The sequence below is a fragment of the Harpegnathos saltator genome, unplaced genomic scaffold (genome assembly GCF_003227715.2).
Source record: "Harpegnathos saltator strain DR-91 unplaced genomic scaffold, Hsal_v8.6 scaffold29, whole genome shotgun sequence".
Classification (NCBI taxonomy): Eukaryota; Metazoa; Arthropoda; class Insecta; order Hymenoptera; family Formicidae; genus Harpegnathos; species Harpegnathos saltator.
The window spans coordinates 309,667-333,421 of record NW_020230083.1 but is presented as its reverse complement, the minus strand read 5'-3'; the positions used below and the strand labels follow the sequence as shown (position 1 = coordinate 333,421).

The window sequence follows — 23,755 nt, the reverse complement described above, 5'->3', positions numbered from 1 at the left end:
AGCTCATTGTCGAATGGTAGAAGGAAGTCAACTTGAACATTTAATTAATTGAAAAATGTTGCACATCTTAAAAGATGAGATAAAGTCACTTTGCACAACAGAAAGGGTTTGGAGTCATGAAATACTACGGGAGTGACGAACCGTGGAATCCTCGTTTCTGTTACATAACATGCAGACGCACACACACACACACACGCACACACACACATGCGCGCGCGCACACACGCACACACACACACACACACACGCACGCACGCACGCACAGCACATATATACACACACACTCTCTCTCACACACACACACACACACACACACACACACACACACATACAAGAGGTGTAAATCCGATCGTGCAACCTCCACGCGGTACACCTTGGGTAATGCCAATGCCGACGGTACTGTAAATTTGAAGCTTCATAACTCGGAATGTACTTAACAAAAAGATACTTTGTTGTAATGTTTTGGAAAGCTCTTGAAATACGTTATAAGAACATGCCAAAAAAAGTAGAGCGTTCCATTTGAAAAGTTTAAAGTGACTTTGCCCTGACCTTGTTGATGCTAGCCAAGGTCAAACTGATAAGATCAGTAAATAGACCATTTTAAACCTTACAACTTTTGCCTGAAACATTTTTTCCAGAAACTGATTGTTTTCGAGATATTTTATTGTTTGAAGACTTTTTGAGAACCCTATATTGTATGTATACAGGGTGCACGATTTATCTGAAAACATTGAAATATCTCGAGAACTATGCATTGGATAAAAAAAAGTGGTTGATGAAAGTTGTTAGTTTCGAAGGGAGACATCCAATGATACCAAACTCGACCTCCCACCCCACCCCCTGGGGGTGGGGGTTGGGGGCAACTTTGAAATCTTAAATGGAAACCCCCATTTTTTATTGCAGATATGGATTCTACGTCACAAAATACGTAAATTTTGTCCGAAACTTTTTTTTGATTCGTGATAGATGGCGCTGTAATCGCAAAAAATTATATTTTCCGCAATTCTTCAGAAATGATCATTGGATTGAGAAATAAAAAATACCTGTTCAATATTTTTAAAGAACATAATAAAAGTTATCCCCCCCCATCCTCTCGGGGTAGGGTGAGTGGTAACGTTCAAATCTCAAATGGGAACCCGGATCGAAGAGGGAACTGCTCGACGCTCCACTGTGGGTGCATGGCGAACTACGGCTTATTATAAAAGGCAGTGCAAAATTTCGAACATTTACTCTAATTAATTGAACAGTGAGAGGCAAGGGGACTCACATTAAAAAAGCACCCCGATCTGTAAGAGGCAAGGGGACTCACATTAAAAAAGCACCCCGATCTGTAAAAGGCAAGGGGACTCACATTAAAAAAGCACCCGAAGGGAACATAAAACTACTACGTCCTCGTCGTTGTTCCTGTGTAACGCTAAAAGTAGTTTCTCGGAAAAATTCAACGCTATCTATCACGAATGAAAAAAATTATTTCAATAAAAATTTCACGTACAATCTAATTCTGCAATGAAAAATGTGAGTCCCCATTTGAGATTTGAACGTTATCACCCACCCTGTCCCGAGAGGATGGGGGGGAATAACTTTTATTATGTTCTTTAAAAATATTGAACAGGTATTTTTTATTTCTCAATCCAATGATCATTTCTAGAGAATTGCGGAAAAAATAATATTTTGTAATTTCAGCGCCATCTATCACGAATTAAAAAAAAAGTTTCGGACAAAATTTACGTATTTTGTGGCGTAGAATCCATATCTGCAATAAAAAATGGGGGTTTCCATTTAAGCTTTCAAAGTTGCCTCCAACCCCCACCCCCAGGGGGTGGGGTGGGAGGTCGAGTTTGGTATCATTGGATGTCCCCCTTCGAGACTAACAACTTTCATTAACCACTTTCTTTTATCCAATGCATAGTTCTCGAGATATTTCAATGTCTTCAGATAAATCGTGCACCCTGTATAATAAGATATATGTATAATACAAGGGTAGTCCCAGAAGTACCTGACCTAACAAAGAAAACAAACATTTGAGAAAAAATATCTTTATTTCTCTACATAGTTTCCTTTTAGCTCAATACACTTTTCCCAGCGATGTTCAATAGCTTCGATATTGTGTTTATAGTGGGAATCGTCTAGCTCCTCAAAATAGCCATCAACCGCAGACTCCACCTCTTCATTGTTGGCAAATCTTTTACCACCGAGTCATTTTTTCAAGTTTGGAAACAGAAAATAATCTGAGGGGGCTAAATCTGGCGAATAGGGTGCGTGAGGAAGCAATTCGAACTATATCTCATTGATTTTGGCCATCGCGATAACAGATGTGTGAACTGGTGCATTGTTTTGATGAAACAAACTTCTTTCACCAAATGCGGCCGTTTTTTCTTGATTTCATCACTCAAACGCTGCAATAAGTTCGCATAATACTCACTGTTGATTGTTTTTCCTTTCTGAAGATAATCAATGAAAATTATCCCACGCACATCCCAAAAAACTAACGTCATGATCTTGCCTGCAGATGGAACTGTCTTCGCCTTCTTTGGAGCCGATTTTACCCTTTCAGTCCATTGTTTTGACTGTTCCTTCGTCTCAGGTGTGAAGTGACGGACCCATGTTTCATCCATGGTTATGAATCGACGCAAAAACTCGACTATATTGTGAAACTTTGCCAAATACTCGATTAAAACATCCTCACGACACTGTTTTTGTTCTATTGTGAGTAATCGCGGCACCCATCTTGCGCGCAGTTTTCTTATGTCCAAATTTTCAGTCAATATGCGATGTACAGCACTTTTTGAAATGCCTACCATATCTGCTAACTCGCGCACTTTCAGTTTACGGTCGTCCAATACCATTTTGTGGATTTTCTTCACCATTTCTGGCGTGGTCATCTCATTTGGTCGACCACTGCGATGTTCGTCTTGGCAGCTCGTACAGCCTCGTTTAAAATCTGCCACCCAATATTTTACTGTTGTAAACGAAGGAGCAGACTCCTCCAGAGTAGAATCTAACTCCGCTTTGATATTGGTTGGACTGAGGCCTTTCAAATGAAAGTATTGTATCACATAACGATGACCAATTTTTTCCATGTTTACAAAATCATTGAGAGCGTTCACTTTTGATGGCTGCCAAACAAATATTAAACAACATAGCGTCATCAAATTTCAAACTTAAGCTTTATAAGGTTGGCACTTTCTACCATAGTCATTCTTTTCAAACAACAACCGCCATCTATACGTCAGGTCGGGTACTTCTGGGACTATTCCCATACTTGCCACACTTTTGCTCCCACGCGTCGTAAGACCCTCGCGAATTCAGACGAGTGGATTGCGCCAACAGTTCTCATTCGGTTTGAGCGAAGTCTTCCATGCCTTCATTAACTGCAGAGAATAGCTCTGCTCTCTAGAATGCTTTACTTTATATTCTTTCTATGAGAAAATAGGTTTGGACATGCTTAAGTCAAATGGGAAGGGGTCTAAAACAAAGATAGCCACATCTCGTTTACTTTCTCGGTTTGAAGAATGTATCTGCGCATGCGCTACAACTCCGAAGAGTAAGAGGAGGGGATGCCTTATAGTAGCTATAATATTAAGCGTGGTCTACAATGGCCGCAAGCAGTAATAAGAAAGCGTGAACAGTAAGAAATGGACCAACCACAGTTGATTATTTTTGTCATAATCGACTATGATTGGTTTATTTCTTACCGCTTACGCTTACTTCTTACTGCTTACTGCTATTGTAAGACCATGCTTTAGACTTCGGAAAAAAAACTTCTGTCTTTCAGTCGCTCTGTGAACACGAGATTCATCGGTTGTGTGTCTACATAGTAAAGTTTAAGTGTGTCTACATAATAAAAATGTACGCTGCCGATGCTGAAGTGAACGCTAAACAAGCAATTTATTATATATCTGTTCAAGATGAGGACGAGGCTCCACCGTGCAAAGAAATATGTGAGAGGTAAGTATCATAACGCTGTTTCTTTTAATTCATTCGTAGTAACTTTTCCGAGATTCAGACATGTAAATTTTCTATATCTTTTCAGCGTTCCACGGCCTCCTGCTATGTATATCTTAGAACGTCGATACGCTTTGACTGCAACTGCTTATAAATATTTGATTATCGGTATCAGAGTAGGAGCTGAGTCAGTCATAGACATATTCATTGATGATAACCGTAGCAAACAACTGCTATTGCCGATCAAAACTTGGAATACGCTAATGGGGCAACGTGTTGACATCCAAAGATTTCTGCAGGCCAATTTTTACAAGTCATCGTCTCCCCCGATGCGTATAGAAGAATTAACAATAACGTCATGTAAGATGTACAACTCACAAATTGTGAAACTCACAATTTTTAATAATTGCTTATATGTAACACCAGATACGTTAAATGTTTTATTTAGTTTTGAAAATTGCATCAATCATATGTATGGATGGTTATCAGAAAATATCTGTATAGTTAGTGTAAAATTTAAAAGTTTTGTAAATATTCTTCGTGAAAAGAAGAATTACATTACTAATATACATACTGCAACAAAAACAATACAAGAAAGCAGCGACTTTGACCGCGAGTCGCTCATTGATCGTGAATTGCTAGCATGCGCTTTAAAAAATATAATGTATAAAGCCATGAACAAATAAAAGAAGCGGCGATACCGAAGAATGGAACTATTTTTTCACACTACATCTTCACGAGTCCGATGCCATGGTTTCTGCTCACAAGATCACACAAATCGAGAGCCTACTGGTTAACGGCTAATCATCATGGATTACGATGAGAAGATGGTACAGTCAAATACTGCAGAGCTGAACATTTGATTAGCACAGCTGTAGTGGGTGATATGTATGGCGAATTTGAAGATGTCGCATCTCAACTTGTGTATGTAAAGGAACATGAGAAGCGGGAATGATTGTTACACCTTCCGGATGACAATGTGAGAAGCAACGTGATCATTAAGACTCTGGACACCGATTACAATGACATGCCTTCTCTGCAAAAATGGAACAATACTTTTCGATGTAATAATCATATGAAAAATTGTGCCTTACAGAATGTACTACAAATTTTCAATTGGTGGTCTCGAAGAAAATTATATGACGCTTAATAAAACATGATTTCAAATGTACAGATGTTTCTTCCAACACGCTTATTCCCTTTTACCTCTTAGGATTTTATATGATAATTGTGTTTGATAAAAATACAGTTCTTTATTTGCGGTATAATGATTATTAGATGTTCGAGAGACATTCGATAGATGTTCGATAGACGTTTGATAGACGCTTGATAGACGTTCGAGGAACGTTCGAGAGACGTTCGATAGATGTTCGAGAGACGTTCGATAGACGTTCGATAGACGTTCGAAAGAGAGACGTTCAATATGGTACAATAAACGAGGGGTCCGGAGTTCAAGTCTGGCCTAGATTCGACTTATTTTTTTCTTTTGACGTATGCGTGATGTTATCATACACACTGTAAGAACTTCACTAGACGTCTACTAGCAATAGGCGATGGTGGTCTAGGAGATTAAAGCGTTCGATAGTAGCCGCAGGGCCCAGGTCCGAGTCTAGCAACACCCGGCACGTTTTCCTCTGGACATGTGCGAGACGTCATGGCCGCCATCTTACCCGTAAACGTGACGTCTACTAGCAATAAGCGATAGTGGTCTTAGAAGATTCAAGCGTTCGATAGCAACCGCAGGGACCAGGTTCAAATCTAGCAACACCTGGCACGTTTTCTCTGGACATATGCGTGACGTCACGGCTGCCATCTTGTCCATAGAATCAAAAAATTCTGGGAAAGAGGGAGAGTATCAATAAAGAGGGGGTATCGATAGGGGGGTATCATTAAAGAGGAGGGGTATTAATTAAAATATTTTATTAATAAAATTAGGATTGAAAATATTTCATTAATAAAGTCAGGTTTGAAAAGATTTCATTAATAAAGTCAGGTTTGAAAATATTTCATTAATAAAGTCAGGTTTGAAAATATTTCATTAATAAAGTCAGGTTTGATAATATTTCATTAATAAAGTCAGGATTTTGAAAATTCATTTTGAAAATTGAGTTAGAACCCGCCTTGTTTAACTACTTGCTATTGAAGCGGTATTTGCGAAAATGGACCAAACACGATTGCAGGCGGCATGCTCGCGCTTTCGCATTAGGATCGAGATAGTAATCGAGGTACATGGCGGCTACATTGAGAGAAAGAACTTAGAAAAGAATTCTCAACTTAACTATAGAAAAATTTTTTTGTATCTTTATATATTATTTCTGTAATAAGAACGACTTTTTCGAGAAAATATGTTCATGTCTGGATTTAAGTGGTGGACCCTATATATCTTTGAACCGTGAATATTGCGCCTAGGAGTAGATATTGCTGATTAGCCTGGATCAACCCATGAATTTTCGTTTAGGATTATCCAAATAGATTCATTTTTCATTCCCAATAACAATTCGAACCCAATAACAACAATTCGATACAAAAAACATTTTATTTTTTGTCTGACGATCAACGAAATGCAAATGTTCAATTAGTTTGCAGTGGCATTTTCCAATAATTGGTGTAGAATACATTTTTCTTTTCTGTAAATCTTTCCCATATCATGTAAACGTTTAGTAATTTTTATTCGACCAACATTTGCTCTGGCAAGTTTTGAAATGGATTGGACCAGACTTTCATCCAATGATACGTGCAAATCTGCATTTTCTAGCTTCTTGCTTATCTAGAGCGATCTTTCTTGTAAAAATTGAAATCATCACTTTTGAATCATCTACACCAATATTCATATGTTTTAATTAATGGAGCAACATAACCATAAGTTTCTATCAGAATTCTATAACTTTCGACCGCCGTTTTCTGTTGTTAAAAAGCAAAAGCAATGCATGTCGAAAATGTTCTTTAAGAAACTCCATTTTTAAGATAGTATTAATACGATTTTTACTGCGTCTATTGCTAGTATATGACTAAATATCATGGATTAATATTAAAGCATTAAGAAATAATAACTGTGATTGGAATCTCTTCGACAAAAATTACATTATTGCCATCTCTTACAGAACCCTCAAAACTAAATTTTACTGCTAATAAAAAGTGAAATCCGCATACGCACATACGCACGCACGCGTCCATTGTTTTTTCCAAATTATATTCTCATACATTAGTTTTTTCTACATTAAGTAAATACTGATGTTTATCGGAAAGATACTAACATCGTGAAGTAAGACAATGACGTCTGCAACATCTATACGTAAACCATGAAAATTTATAATGTAATATTCAGACCATCGACATTAAACCATAAACTTTCTCGCAAATATTCATACCATACAAAAGGTTTCCAATGATAATACGAACATATTTCCGATAGTCAATTGGCACTGTACGTTGCTTCTTATTAGAATCAATACAAAATCTCTTTGAAACTTAGTAGATAGATTATACCAAGCGCTTGAATATCTGCAAACATACTGTTTTCAATATATTTCATATATGCAATAATATCTGTGCTTGTTAGATACACTCACGCTGATTCATGAACGTTCAAGCTTTGGTCCAATATAAATTGCGCCATTAAACTGAGAAAGAATAAATGCATCAGCTCGCCAATTATATATACGCCTGACATTGTCATTTCAGTCCAACGAAACATCTTGCTTACTAGCTAAATAAGAAAAAGAAAAAGTAAATATATATAATAACGGACCACCCTCCCACGGTCTTGATGTTGACATATATTATAGAACTAATCCTCCTGAGTAACAATCAAAAGGTTTTAGCTGTCGCTCATTGTTTATTAAAAAGTGATTAAGAAAGAAAGTGTAATAAATCAATATATATAGATATTATAGTTTCCTATCGTCATATCGTTCGATAAGCCTAAGTTGTTTTGTTTATATTTCTGATCGGAATGAAATAAGCTATTGTTAACATTAGATCTACAAAACGTACTTGCAAGGAATAATGAATCAATGCACGCTTCCATACAGTTAATGTTTGACTGCTGAAAAATGAAATTTTATTTGGAGAAATATTCGTGGAAATATTCCTCAATATGGTGGTAAAGAGCAACATCTTAATCATTATTTAGCAGAATTTGGCTTATAATAATTTAGTTATAAGTGGAGAAAAGAGCTCCACCTCTCCCCCGCACTTTCCCATTTTTTTATTCACAAAGGAGGATCTTTATGAATACCCCCGCCCCTGTGGGGAAGGACGAGAGTTATGCCGGACTCCTACTGACTAAATCCCCCCCTCTTCTAAGCGGGTCGGAGTGGGGAAGCTGGGCGAACCACGCCCAGCATTCCTTCCCCAGCACCCCGGCCCTGGGGCTCGAAGTGGGAGCCCTCGCCCTGGCGTGAGTGCCGCGTCCCCCCGCATTGCGCGAAAAAGAGGGACGCGGCGCTTCGACCGGGCAGGCTTACCCGCAATCCGGCCGGGTTGGCCATCCTCTCTCTGCACCACCTCCCCAAACAAATCCTAACCTAACCTAACTTATTGCACCTTATTGCACCAGGAGGGTTATTTCTATAATATAAAGGGTGTCCCAAAATTTACTTAAGGAGTAATTTTGATAGAAAACAGGTTTATAATTAAAAATCGTAAATTTTTTATTAATTCATAAAGTATACAGTATAGGGTTATGTATGGAATAGCATATTGGGTAAATGGCCTCCACGGCTTTGCTGACACATATGCACTCTTTTTTTGAAATTTTCCATGACCGTTTTGCATAAATGTGGCTGAATTTCGTTAATACAGCGCTCAATTTCCTCATTCAAGGCGTGAGTGGTCGTGGACTTGTTGGCATAAATCTTAGACTTCAAAAGACCTTAAAGAAAAAAGTCCAACGGTGTTAAATCACATGATCTAGACGGCCAAATCTGATCACCAAAACGGGAAATTACACGACCAGAAAATGACTCATGCAGTAATTGAATTGTTTCTCGGGCTGTATGGCATGTGGCACCGTCTTGTTGAAACCACATGTCGTCCTCATCCATATCTTGCAATTTAGGCACAAAAAACTGGATTATCATGTCGCAATAGCGAGCACCGTTAACTGTTATTGTCTGACCAACCTCATTTTCGAAGAAGAATGGTCCGATGATACCTCTAGCCCAAAATTCGCACCAAATAGTGACACGTTGTGGATGCATTTGTTTCTCAACAATCATTCGTAGATTTTCTAAACTCCAAATGCGACAATTTTGTCGATTAACCAAGCCATTAAGATGAAAATGAGCCTCATCGCTGAAGATGATTTTGTTCGAAAAATCAGCATCCACTTGTTCCATAATTCATTCAACGAACTCTCTTCGCTGTGCATGGTCAGTTTAAAAACCCTAAACTGTCAGCTGTCACGCTGTTTTTTTTTCGTTAGCAACACTTTACCGTACAAATGGCGCAAAATTCAAATCTTGCGTGAATTTTGGGACACCCTTTATGTCAACATCAGGACGTGGAAGGGTAATCCGTTATTGTATATATTTACTGAAGAAAATCAAAGATCGAGTTGAAGATTCCCTTTTCATAATTTAAACTTACTTGAACCGCTGAGATACTTATACTGATTAAGTTGAGGATCACCACAAAGAAAATACACCATGCGTAAATATATTGTAACACTCGAGTGTATCTAATTAACGAGAGTTTAAAATCAATCATTTGTATACAATACGGAAAAGCATATAAATGTATTCTATACAAAATATATTTTGTAATTTTGTAACCTAACTCTCTCTCTCTCTCTCTCTCTCCCTCTCTCTCTCTCTCTCTCCCTCTCTCCCTCTCCCTCTCTCCCTCTCTCCCTCTCTCCCTCTCTCTCGCTCTCTCTCGCTCTCTCTCTCTTCCCCCTTCCTCCCCCTCTCTCTTTACCCCCTTCTTTCTTCTTTCCTTTTTGGAGAGCAAGCATACAGTTTAAAAACTCGGTTTGTCTATTGAATCAATTCTGAATGAATTTAAATTAATCGCGTTCGTTAAAAGCAAATGATTCAATCAAGTAATAACCGTCATTTATGATCATATCACACCTTCTAATTAAAAATATATCTTTTCTAAACCTTTTGACTGACGTAATATGTAAGAATTTCGGTGGGACATGTATACAGTATGACTGGAAAATTTTAGGACTGATGTAATTGAAACGACGTAAGTGGCATTATTTATGTACGACGAACGAAAGCATGTAGTTCAAATTTCTGAATTTGCCAAATTGTATCAATTTGAATTCTCGCAGAGATATAACATGTCGTGTGTTATTTGCGGTTGTCACGGAATCATATTTGGAACAGAGTTATGCGATCAAGTTTTGTTTTAAATATGGTAAAACTACTGCTTATCAAACAATGCAGAACGCAAGCAGTAAGAAGTATTTGTCTCAGTCGAATGTGTTTGATTTGATAAATTTTGAGACAGTAGAGAGGGCATACAGGATGCCGAAAGAACGGAGCGTCCGCGCACTAGCCGAATTGGGGCGAACATCAAAGCTGTCCGTTCCTGAAAGACAAATAATGAATGCAGAGTTCTACGGTGTAATGGAGGTGTAATGGATCGGCTATTGAAGCGTGTGCATCCGGATTTGCACGCAAATGAAAATTGGTTTTTGCTGCACAATAATGCGCTGCAACAGTAATTCGCTAATTTTTAGCAAAAAAAACTTACTGTGCTACACCATCCACCGTACGACGGATTTGACACCGGTGGATTACTTTTTGTTTCCAAATTTTAGCTAATATTGAAGCTAAAAGGATAGCGATTCGACGATATCAAGACGATTAAAGATAACGTATCGAGCAAGCTACGAAGCATTCCTGCATTAAGAATTCCACCACGTTCTGGAGCGGCTGACGGAAAGCGTCGAACGATGTATAGTTTTATGAAAATCATATATAAAATAATTAGTAATACAAATTTTTTACCATACTTTCTGTTATGAGCTTAGACCTAAAACTTTTTAGCCACATTGTGTACGTGTGTGCTTTATAATTATATCACTACTAATACCAACTCTATCGCTTTCTTGTGACTAAGAACGCATTCTCTTACAACAATGGCTTGTTTTTCCAATTTCAATCGCGATTCTTCGCATTGGTATATATTATACTTGCTGTTACCAATATCATCCTTAGGAAATTGCAAAGAATATTTTCTGATCAAATCAGTCATATGTCTTAGTTTATTCCTATAAATTATATTTTTCATTTATTCTACATATTCAAGTATTTCTATATATTCTATATATCCTATATATTCCTATAACATATATTGTACTACGAATATACAGGGTGTCTTATAACTAATCTGGCAGAGCTCGTGGAGACATAGAGCGAGTTAAGATAAATATAAAAGTCCCATACCGTTTTGTGAGATTCGCAATAATTATCGAGTTATTAATGACAGAAATCTGAGGAATGAGTGCACGCCGAAACGTTATGAGAGGAGCATCTAGCCGCTCAGGCTAGAGAGCACTGCCCAGTTGACAAAGGAACTGTTGCCGGCGCGCGGCGAGAGGAAGAACGACGCGCCAATGTTTATGTCCTTACCTCACCGCTCCTACATCCCGCCGCACCGCGTCTAAGCTCGCGCCGATATGGCCGCTGAATATTCGCGATTACAATTATGAGATTATTTTATGAGGTACCACAGATAGCTCATACTGAATTGTAAAGATCAAGATTCAAAATTCTTTGATCAAGGAAAACATCGAAAAGGAGAAAACGATAGAGAGCGATGAGATCTACAGAGATTCTCATTGTTTTCCATCGCAATCTATCGTTTTGCTGCATTGGATCCGAAAGAAATGATATCGCGTAAAGATAGAATACGATGAACACTTTTCATCGTACTCTATTGTATTCTATCGTTAGGAGAATATTTAATTGTTAGAGTATGATAGAATTAGAGTAGAGATTCATCGTGTCCTATCGTTTTATTCAAGTCTACACAGAAAATATGTTTGGTTGAATGAACCAATTTTCTGACGAAATGAGAGAGAGAAAGAGAGAGAGAGAGAGAGAGAGAGAGAGAGAGAGAGAGAGAGAACGATTAAGAAATTTTGATTGAGAATAGCACAATTTTGTTTAAGTTAACCATAAACCTTAATGAATTGGACTCAATGTTAATATTTTCAGTTAATATTTCTCTGTATCGTTCATATTTCATTTGCAAGCTGTATCATGGACCAAACATTTTAGCCATATATCATGCATAAATTGTTGTCTTATATCGTAATTCTTGTCAGTGGTATATTAACGACAGAAGAAACTGAAAGTGCTGTATCGTACAATTGCGAAAAAGAGGACCATCGTTGTCACACGCATAAAAATAACGTGTCAAAATAACACACTCGGATTTGCGTTGTATCGCAATTATACCTAGGAATCAATTTTATGCCGAGTATCGTTGGTGCACCATTGACAACGATGGTCCTCTTTTCGCAATTGCACGATACAGCACTTTCAGTTTCTTCTGTCGTTAATATACCACTGACAAGAATTACGATATAAGACAACAATTTATGCATGATATATGGCTAAAATGTTTGGTCCATGATATAGCTTGCAAATGAAATATGAACGATACAGAGAAATATTAACTGAAAATATTAACATTGAGTCCAATTCATTAAGGTTTATGGTTAACTTAAACAAAATTGTGCTATTCTCAATCAAAATTTCTTAATCGTTCTCTCTCTCTCTCTCTCTCTCTCTCTCTCTCTCTCTCTCTTTCTCTCTCTCATTTCGTCAGAAAATTGGTTCATTCAACCAAACATATTTTCTGTGTAGACTTGAATAAAACGATAGGACACGATGAATCTCTACTCTAATTCTATCATACTCTAACAATTAAATATTCTCCTAACGATAGAATACAATAGAGGACGATGAAAAGTGTTCATCGTATTCTATCTTTACGCGATATCATTTCTTTCGGATCCAATGCAGCAAAACGATAGATTGCGATAGAAAACAATGAGAATCTCTGTAGATCTCATCGCTCTCTATCGCTTTCTCCTTTTCGATGTTTTCCTTGATCAAAGAACTTTTAAATCTTGATCTTTACAATTCAGTATGAGCTATCTGTGGTACCTCATAAAATAATCTCATAATTGTAATCGCGAATATTCAGCGGCCATATCGGCGCGAGCTTAGACGCGGTGCGGCGGGATGTAGGAGCGGTGAGGTAAGGACATAAACATTGGCGCGTCGTTCTTCCTCTCGCCGCGCGCCGGCAACAGTTCCTTTGTCAACTGGGCAATGCTCTCTAGCCTGAGCGGCTAGATGCTCCTCCCATAACGTTTCGGCGTGCACTCATTTCTCAGATTTCTGTCATTAATAACTCGATAATTATTGCGAATCTCACTAAACGGTATGGGACTTTTATATTTGTCTCAACCCGCTCTATGTCTCCAAGAGTTCTGCCAGATTAGGTATAAGACCCCCTGTATATACAGGGTGTTTGATAGCTGATCATGCAGACGAAAGTTGGAGATAGATTGGGTGTAGCCGAGAAGAAAAGTCATGTACCATAATGTCAAATTGGCAATAATTACCGAGTTATTAATTAAAGCATGTGAGCCAACGAGCGCGTAGAGAGCGGAGGGCGACCGCAGTAAGCACGTAGACATTTGATACAGGCGGAATCAGAGTCGTTCGCGCTCGTCTCTTGTCGTTTACGTTACCCCTCGCCGCGCGCGCTTGCCTACCTCCACTCTCTGACTCCGCCTGTATCAAATGTCTACGTGCTTACTGCGGCCGCCTTCCGCTCTTTACGCGCTTGTTGGCTCACATGTTTTAATTAATAACTCAGTAATTATTGCCAATTTGACATTATGGTACATGACTTTTCTTCTTGGCTATACCCAATCTATCTCCAACTTTCGTCTGCATGATCAGCTATCAAACACCCTGTATATTTGAACTATAAATAGTTTTTATCAAATTAAAATCTTAGTAACTTGATTCATTCGATACATGGATGTTCAATTCTTTTCGAGATCAACTTTTTATAAATTGCTGATCTATTGAATTACGTTGGATACTGACCTTGTAATCTCGAATAAACAGGAAGCGTGAACAGTTAACGTAACATATATTACATCTGCTCCTACAATATTACATATAACCATTGTCCCAGCCACGCAGGTATGTAACCATAACCAGAACCAGTAAGTCTGCATGTTAACTCCATAGTCAAGATCAAAACCTAAACTTCTCACGCGAGTTTCGTTGCGAGGTAAAATGATATCCAACATTGGTGAGATCATCGGCGTTACGATAAAACACATGAGTCCATTATACATAATTACTGAAAGGATAAAAGTGATGTCATGCATGATCGCCACACATTGACGACATTTGCCATACCTGCGTATATGATGCAAAATGTCTTCGTTTTTGAAGCATAATTTGTTAAAATCTTATTTTCTTCTTCCATATTTATTTCTATCCATTTTGTTTCAATTTGACACAATAACGTTTTCATCTGGCATTTTAGAAAAACATGTAGTTTAAGCTAAATTATATTTTCATCTATATTACAGTGTATCGGGACAACAATATGTACAAGAATGATGCGATTAATACCTCCGAATCGAACCAAATAATAGTCATGGTCTTAGCTGTGCATATTAATATGGTGAGCAAAGGTGGCATGCACATACATACTATGTCTATATCCTTCCCCCATACTTGATAGAGTCTCGTCAGCTAAATCGAAATTAGACAATAAATATGAGTACTTTATGTTTTTTTTTCAGTTATTGTATTTCAGTAGTTAAAATTGACAAATCACGAGGCTATTAAACAATGATTTATGATGTATTGTAGAAAAAAGAATTGCATACAAGAATATTTTTTATTCTTTGACTTGTTATTTTTTGATACACCAAAAGATATTTTATTTGAATAAAAACAATTATAACACCTAATATAATGTCTAAATAAATAACTGAAAGCAATAATAATACATAATGGTTGCATATAAAAAATCAGAAGACAATTAGCGTAACTGCGAAGATCAATATCAGCTGAGCTGCTTAAAATCGGCAACAAATGAATGATGATAAGTATGAGTGAACTCTACGTGATGTCAGTAGTCTATTTTGACCACTTATAAAATAAAATATCGCGACCTCAACTTTTTTTATTTAGAATTTATAATTCCAATTAAACACACACATACACACACAAACTCAAATATTCTGTTATAATATTATGTTGTAAATTCTTTTTATCCTTCTTTTCTTTCCACAATGAGATACTCACTATACTGGGTTTCAAATACCCAGTATAATATAATTATTTTCTATTGATGTCCTTGTACTTATATAATTATTGATAACAAATATTCTGTGCTAATGTTAATATAAATATTGTAAAAATATATTTGACACACCGTTACAAACATGTAACGAATCTTCCTTTATAATAAGAATTTTTTAAATGTATTTAAAAATATTCTGCACGTTTTTCTGCAACGTTTTTTACTGTTTTATTATATAAAAACATTAACGTCTTCCTAGTATAACAGAACATATACCATTTTACCTGAGGTGGAAGATACGAAAGTAACACAAATAAGTTGAACGATAAAATGACTTTTCTTTTTAACCGTTTTTGATACGGCCATAAACCCACTATCGAAGAAAGCAATTTCGTTGCGCGATAATAATGAGTATCAAAGAACCTCTTCATGTTGCTTCGTGGACAATTCTAAAATTTCTTTTACAGCAGCCAGAGAACAATGCATCAACGCGGAAATTGCTATAATACAGGATTCGGTAATATGCACTTATCATGACCTATGGACAATGGTTGCGATCGATAAACTTATGATGTTTAATATATAAATTTTTCATACCGCAACCTGTGTCGTTGTAACGTGTAAAATGGAAATGAAGAAATTGACAGACAGATAATGAATAAGCAGGAGAAATACAGTTATTTGTATATATCCGGAAAAATATAGCATGCAATGTGAACGATCGGGCTACTTTTATATACTTATGGTCCTCACGCACAGTATATCAGATATTAGAAATTGTTTGTTATTGTAGAACAAGTATAACAAATGCAACTTCACTTACACTATTCCGTCGTATAACAAGATGTTAGTAGAAACTTTTTTACAATATTTTGTAAACATATTTTGTAAATATCGGCTTTGGAGATGTCTATTATTTGGATTTATGTCTTTTTTAATATCTTTTGGCGACTGGCAAGTTCTACACCTCTCTGGTCTCTAATGAAACTCAAAATGTAACGCATTTCTATTTATCGTCAATCTATATGGGGTTGGACATCACTGAACCCAAATCCGGGGGTCAGTTTTGTAAAGTTCAAAATGACAGATTTAATATGGCGGGTTTGATATATAAAATTTGAGATTTCGGGAAAACAAAAAATACCATCGTATTCTACGTAGAATTTTAAATCAAAACTATTCTTAATGCTTTTTTGATTACGTGCGTTGCTTTTGAGAAAAAAATTCCCAAAGTATGAGTTTTGTCAAAATTATTCAAAATTCTCGTCTCTTTAGATTTTTGCTCTTAGACTTCGATAATTTTCTGCAAACTATAGTTCATATAAAATACGCATGAAACAAATGTATGACGATATGATATTATGATGTCTATGTATGTTTCTCCATACTATTAATCATAATTTGAAAATGAATGAATATATATAAGTGATTCTCGAGATCGTCTACCTCCTCGCGGGGAGAATTGGGCAACTTTGGATATTCAAAAGCAAAGGGCGTGTTCATAATAAGAATTTTAAATAATTTTGTCAAAACTCGTATTTTGGGAAATTTTTTCTCAAAAATAACGCACCTAATCAGAAAACATTCAGAATAGTTTTGATTTAAAATTGTGCGTAGAATATGATGATATTTTTTATTTTCCCAAAATCTCAAATTTTATATATCAAATCCGCCATATTAGATGGGCCATTTTGAATTTTGGAAAACTGACCCCATATTTGGGTTCAGTGATGTTCTACACCATATAAATTGACGATTAGCAAGTTCTACACCTCTCTAGTCTCTAATAAAACTCAAAATGTAACGCATTTCTACTTACTGTATAGGAGCCGCCATCTTGAAATTTGATAATATGGGCTAATATTTTTTCTATAAACCAAAATAAGTGAGCCATTGCTTTGAATTACTTATTTTATACGATTATATTATGAAGAAACCTAAAAAATCCAAGAATGTAGGTATTTTCTCAGTTTCGAAGAATTTTTGGCTTTCAGACGCCATTTTGAATTCCAAAACGATCAAAATATTTCAATATATATTTTTGAAGTAAAAGTATCAGAAACACGTTTCTAATACCTCAGAAGCTGCCTAAAAATCGGTATCATAATAAAAATTTCAATTTAAAAAAAAAATCGTACTACAAAAATTGTATTTCTTTGAGTACTTTTGGAAAAATAAAGGGTTAAACGTCATTTTTCGGAAACTTCAACTACGCCATTCGAAAGAGCAGTCTCAAAAGTAGTAGGATATAGATTTCCCGACCGTGATCTGTCTTTTTTCTTCAAATAGTACGAGGTTGAAATCAAAGTGAAAATTCAGCACATCTGGGCGTTAAGGGTTTAATACTGGGTTCAGGTAACCGAACATATTTTTGGGACAATAGAAATCTTCTAACGGAATTTCTTTTATGTAGCAACTAAACTACTAAGTTTTCAGTGTTTCTTGTAATGTATTAATTTCGCACATGTAATTAATAAAGAAAATATACAAGATATCTTAAATATTTAACGACGGTCGCTCATACATGCATATATAATATGTCCCGGGAGGAAAGGTCAATATTTCGTGGGGGTATAAAATGAGGTAATATGAGGCAAAAATGTTATATAAACATGGTGTCGTTTATTACTGGTTTTCGAGATACAGCTATGTTAAATTACATGTCGGAATTTAAAATTGGCGCGTCATTGGGATTTCATTCTTCACCGTAACAGAGCGCTGCAGGCTGTATATCAGTTGGAAAGGTTAGCGAAACACACCTGGTGATCTGTCCTGCTGTTTGTGACACACTGCAAACATTCCGCACGTGTTTTCTAATGTAGTGTACGCAGATATGGTTTATGCTTACGGGTATTGTGATGGCAGTGCTCTCACAGCTGTTGAAGAATATCATCGGCGTTTTCCGATGCGCCGCATTCCAGATCGAAGAGTATTCTCAAACGTGTTTAACAGCTTACGTGAAAATGGTACACTTCCCAGTGCTCACATCACATCTAAACGTAGAGTTGAGAGAAATGTTGAGGAAGAAAAAATGTACTTCAAATGGTACAAAGGAGCCCTACGACTAGTACAAGAAGGGTCTCTGCACGTACTGGTGTTCCTCGGACATGTGTCTGGCGGATACTGCATAACCAACATCTGTACACATTTTATCCGCAACGAGTACAAAATCTCCATGAAGAAGATAGAGCCACACGTCTACAGTTTTGCCAGTGGTTACAGAATCATCATGAATTGAATCCCGTCATACTTTTCATTGACGAGGCAACATTTACGCGTAATGGCATAAATGACACGCGTAACACTCATCGTTGATCGCAAGATAACCCTAACGCCATTGTTGTACGGAATTTCCAAGTTCGTTTCTCCGTCAATGTATGGTGTGGCATGATTGATGGAATGCTGATTGGTCCCGTTATTTTACACAATCGTATGACAGGGCAGAGTTACTTCGACTTTTTACAAAATAGGCTCCTACAACAACTAGAAGATATTTCCCTGACTACACGAAGAACAATGTATTTTCAGCACGACGGGCTACCTCCTCATAACACACATCTTGTGAGAGAACACTTAAATGCAGTGTTTCCACATCGCCGGATCGGTCGCAGTGGAACAGTACAGGCCACAAAGATCACCCGACCTAATTTCCCTGGATTTCTACTTGTGGGGTTGGTTAAAATGCGAAGTGTATAAAACTAAAGTAAATACACGGGATGAACTTATTGCACGTGTAATAGCCGCTGTTGACCAAATTAGGGGCCGTGAAGATGCCGTCCGACGCGCAACCCGCTACCTTCTCACAAGATGTAACGACACAAAATGTATCGAAGTATGGGGCAAAATATTCGACCATTTGTTATGATAGATGTATTATAATGTAATTGCAGTAAACTTCAACTCATATTAGACAATTCCGACGTGTAATTTAACATAGCTGTATTTCGGAAACTAATAATAAACGACACCATGTTTATACAGGGTGAAGAAAAAACCCTGGGACCCCGGAAATTTCAAAAAATATACACTTTATAAAAAAATGTTAAAGACAAAATTTGTAGCGTTGAAAAAGATCTATTTACCGATCATAATCATTTGACCTTGGGGTCATCAAGGTCAGGACAAGGTCACCTCGGATTTTTTAAATAGGACCCCCATCTCTTTATTGCATATTCTTATAGTCCCTCTTCAGACCTTTTCGAAGCACTATGGTTTTATCCAATTTGAATAAGCTGTTCTGAAGTTATCGAATTTTTTAAAGTAAGATATCTAGCCAACTAAAGCAAGATCGTAGGATGATCCAGCTAACTAAGGCAAAATCGGAGGATGATTCAGCCAACTAAGGCAAGATCGGAGGATGATCCAGCCAACTAAGGCAAGATCGTAGGATGATCCGGCCAACTAAGGCAAAATCGTAGGATTATCCGGCCAACTAAGGCAAGATCAGAAGATGATCCACCCAACTAAAGTAAGATCGGAGGATGATCCAGTCAACTAAGGCAAGATCGTAGGATGATCCGGCCAACTAAGGCAAGATCGTAGGATGATCCGGCCAACTAAGGCAAGATCGTAGGACGATCCAGCTAAGGCAAAATCGTAGGATGATCCAGCTAAGGCAAGGTCGTAGGATGATCCGGCCAATTAAGGCAAGATCGTAGGATTATCCGATCAACTAAGACAAGATCGTAGGATTATCCGGCCAACTAAGGCAAGATCGAAAGATGATCCATCCAACTAAGGTAAGTTCGGAGGAAGATCCAGCCAACTAAGGCAAGATCGTAGGATGATCCGGCCAACTAAGGCAAGATCGTAGGATGTTCCAGCTAACTAAGGCAAGATCGGAGGATGATCCAGCCAACTAAGGCAAGTTCGTAGAATGATCCAGCCAACTAAGGCAAGATCGGAGGATGATCCAGCCAACTGAGGCAAGATCGTAAGATGATCCAGCTAACTGAGGCAAGATCGGAGGATGATCCGGCCAACTAAGGCAAGGTCGGGAGTTGTCCGGCCAACTAAGGCAAGGTCGGGAGTTGTCCGGCCAACTAAGGCAAGAACGGATAATGATCCAGCCAACTAAGGCAAGGTCGTAGGATGATCCGGCCAATTAAGGCAAGATCGTAGGATGATCCGGCCAATTAAGGCAAGATCGTAGGATGATCCGGCCAACTAAGGCAAGATCGGAAGATGAACCACCCAACTAAGGTAAGATCGGAGGATGATCCAGCCAATTAAGGCAAGATCGGAGGATGATGCAGCCAACTGAGGCAAGATCGTAAAATGATCCAGCTAACTGAGGCAAGATCGGAGGATGATCCGGCAAGTTAAGGCAAGGTCGGGAGTTGTCCGGCCAACTAAGGCAAGATTGGAGGATGATCCAGCCAACTAAGGCAAGATCGTAGGATGATCCGTCCAACTGAGGCAAGATCGTAGGATGATCCGTCCAACTGAGGCAAGATCGTAGTATGATCCGGCCAAGTAAGGCAAGATCGTAGGATGATCCGGCCATCTAAGACAAGATCGGAAGATGATCCATCCAACTAAGGCAAGATCGGAGGATGATCCAGCCAACTAAGACAAGATCGTAGGATGATCCGGCCAACTAAGGCAAGATCATAGGATGATCCAGCCAACTAAGGCAAGATCGGAGTGATTGAGCCAACTAAGACAAGATCGGAGGATGATCCAGACAACTCGTAAAAATAATTGCGCGACTAACTTACAGGCGTTGGCTCCTATTGACTTCTCTTAATTTCGTTGATTGATTTATTTCAGTTATTTATTTATTTGGACTATTCTGCTGTTCGATGTTTACTTCTTCCATTTACTCATTTAATACTCATTACAGTTTAGTGAATCGCAAACTCGACTGAAATTCCTCTATTTTTTTGAAAATTATTAAGAAACAGTTTGAAGCTAGTTGTAAGCTGACTTAATTGCACTTCATTCCGTGCTCATTATTATTCTTCAGCACTATCTTTAGAATAACTTTGAATTGATCCAAATATTAATTTAGTCGATTAGACTAAATCTTACCACTTCTGCTTGTCAATATGGCAAGTCTTTCAGAACGAGGACGCATATCTCTTTTGATGATGAGAGGATGGGATGATCAACTAAGGTAGTACAATGATGTGAGGCGGCTTTTTAATGAAACTTTTCGTAATCAGGATAATGCCATTTCAAAATCTACCGTTGAAAGAACGATAAGGCGTTTTCAGGAAATTGGAAGTGTGAAATATCGTACAATACCAGGTAAGCCAGTATCAGCAACAAGTGTAGAAAAATCATTAGATGTTCTACAATCCTTTATCGAAAATCCGCATGATTCGATCTGCAAAGTAGGACAGCAACATGAAATAGATCAAATGTCTGTGCTTAAAATATTGAAAATGAATAAATTTCATCCTTGTAAGATCCATCTTGTAGAAGAGCTAAATGAAGATGATTTTGATAGGCGCAGAATTACCGGATCATCCTCCGATCTTGCCTTAGTTGGCTAGATATCTTACTTTAAAAAGCTCGATAACATCAGAACAGCTTATTCAAATTGGATAAAACCATTGTGCTTTGAAAAGGTCTGAGGAAGGGCTATAAGAATGTGTAATAAAAAATTGGGAATTCTATTTAAAAAATCCGAGGTGACTTTGTCCTGACCTTGATGGCGCTACCCAAGGTCAAATTGTTAAGATCATTAAATAGATCTTTTTCAACGCTACAACTTCTGTCTGAAACATTTTTTTATAAAGTGTATATTTTTCGAAATTTTCAGGGGTCCCGGGGTTTTTTCTTCACCCTGTATGACAGTTATATTCTGTGTTTGCTGGGTAAGATCAAATGTCTGAAATTCACTTAAAAATAAGTTAATAAGCCATTGGACTTTTGAAAAATGATCTGGAGTGACGAAAATATAAAACTTTTTCAGTCATAAACAACAACTGCAGGTTTGCATAAAGCCTGGCGGAAAACTTTTGAATAAAAATGTTCACAAGACGGTCAAGCACGAATGAGGCAATTTTATCATGTGGGAATGTTTTACATAATCAGAAGTCTGGCTCTGGAAAATCTAGTCAATATCAATTATATTATGAGATCAAACGTATACATTGATATCCTCAACAAAAATTTGTCTCTGTTAAATATTAATCTGAAAGATGATTGTAATGACCGAACTTCGCGGTTCGGTCGTCACTACGTGTTTTGTGCGGATAAGGCTCGTCGGAGTCCAGGTTCGGTGAGGAGAAAAACAGCGAGACGCAATATAAATACAAGTTGCGTGAAAAGTGCCCAAAGCTGCATCTATAAGTAAACGGTAGAATTATAAATTGTAGTCGGTTATATAGAATCACTCTTCACATGTGTTACGTCCTGCGGACTCCGCGTACTTTGAATTTGTTGTCAAGTAGGGCGGATTGCATTTTATATTATACTACCAAATGTTCACATTCCGCGACCCTCCGAGAACTGTGACGTCACACACACACAGATTTCTCTTTCTTTTCTCTCTGCGTTAATCACCAGAGTTTCCTCTATTTCCGTCGGAAAAGATCCGTTGAGTCATTTTGGCCATATACCTCCTCTCCAAATAACCTTAAATAACTTCCCGTTCGGAGCAATAATTTTCTTTGAAGACGGACCGACCAGACAATCTTTCATGCTGTTATATGATATTGCCAGCCTTTGATCTTCGGAAACTCATGTGTTTCCCACGTTATTCATAAATTCCTATCGCGCACAACCTCTGACTAACCCTAGCGGAATCTTGAAGTCTTTTACTGCCATAGATACCTGACCCTTTATCATATTTATCTAAGAACCCTACTAAAACCCCACTTCCGAAAAGTTTGCAACAAAATCCTATACCCATATTTGGACATAAACTTTGGAGCCTGACGCAACTTCCCAAACCCCACCTCTCGACCGAGGTGATGTTTTTGGTAAAGTGAAAAAGCTATGCCACTTCTATTTCTCCTCCCGACCGACCCGCAGCCAGGACAGAGCCTTCTCTCCAACACCCCTTCAGGGTCTCTTAATAACCAAGCCTACTAGTGAGGCAGATCAGAGTCCTTCAGTTATTATTTCTTCTGTGCAACGATTTCGTGCACCCTTGAGACATTGCGAGAGATCTTGCTGAGACCAGTTTCTAGTCCTTGGCGCAACTTGGGTCCATCCTCACAGAGACGCAGCAACCACACCTTTCATTGTCTACTAAGATCAGAGAAATCCAGCAGTAAGTTACTTATATTTTCTTTTACCTGAGTGACCTCTTTCGTTTCATTTTTTTATCTTTTCTTCTCTCTCTTTTCTTTTCCTTTCGTTTTACTTCCGTTTTCTATCCTCCTTGGCATTCCTCCTTAATTGTTAAATCAGACGTCAGTGGCCCAATCCTTTCGATCACAGTCGGACATAACGAACACGGAATATTGTTCTGAGTTCTGAGCGCGATTGTTAACCACATATGTATACAGACACATTATAAAATCTTACAAATTTTATTTCATTGTGA

General features: G+C 37.7%; 1 protein-coding gene across 1 annotated transcript; it reads right to left on the bottom strand.

Moving 5' to 3' along the window:
- Positions 1-7,112: 7,112 nt before the first annotated feature.
- Positions 7,113-15,737, bottom strand: LOC109503689 (odorant receptor 24a-like). The gene is made up of 9 exons (XM_019840610.2): positions 15,537-15,737; positions 14,574-14,696; positions 14,355-14,472; positions 14,034-14,295; positions 10,997-11,170; positions 9,535-9,625; positions 7,515-7,651; positions 7,314-7,446; positions 7,113-7,231 (listed from the first exon to the last, which is right to left on the bottom strand). Exons 1-9 carry the CDS (start codon positions 15,681-15,683, stop codon positions 7,181-7,183), a joined length of 1,236 nt encoding a protein of 411 aa, XP_019696169.1. The 5' UTR covers positions 15,684-15,737; the 3' UTR covers positions 7,113-7,180.
- Positions 15,738-23,755: the final 8,018 nt, after the last annotated feature.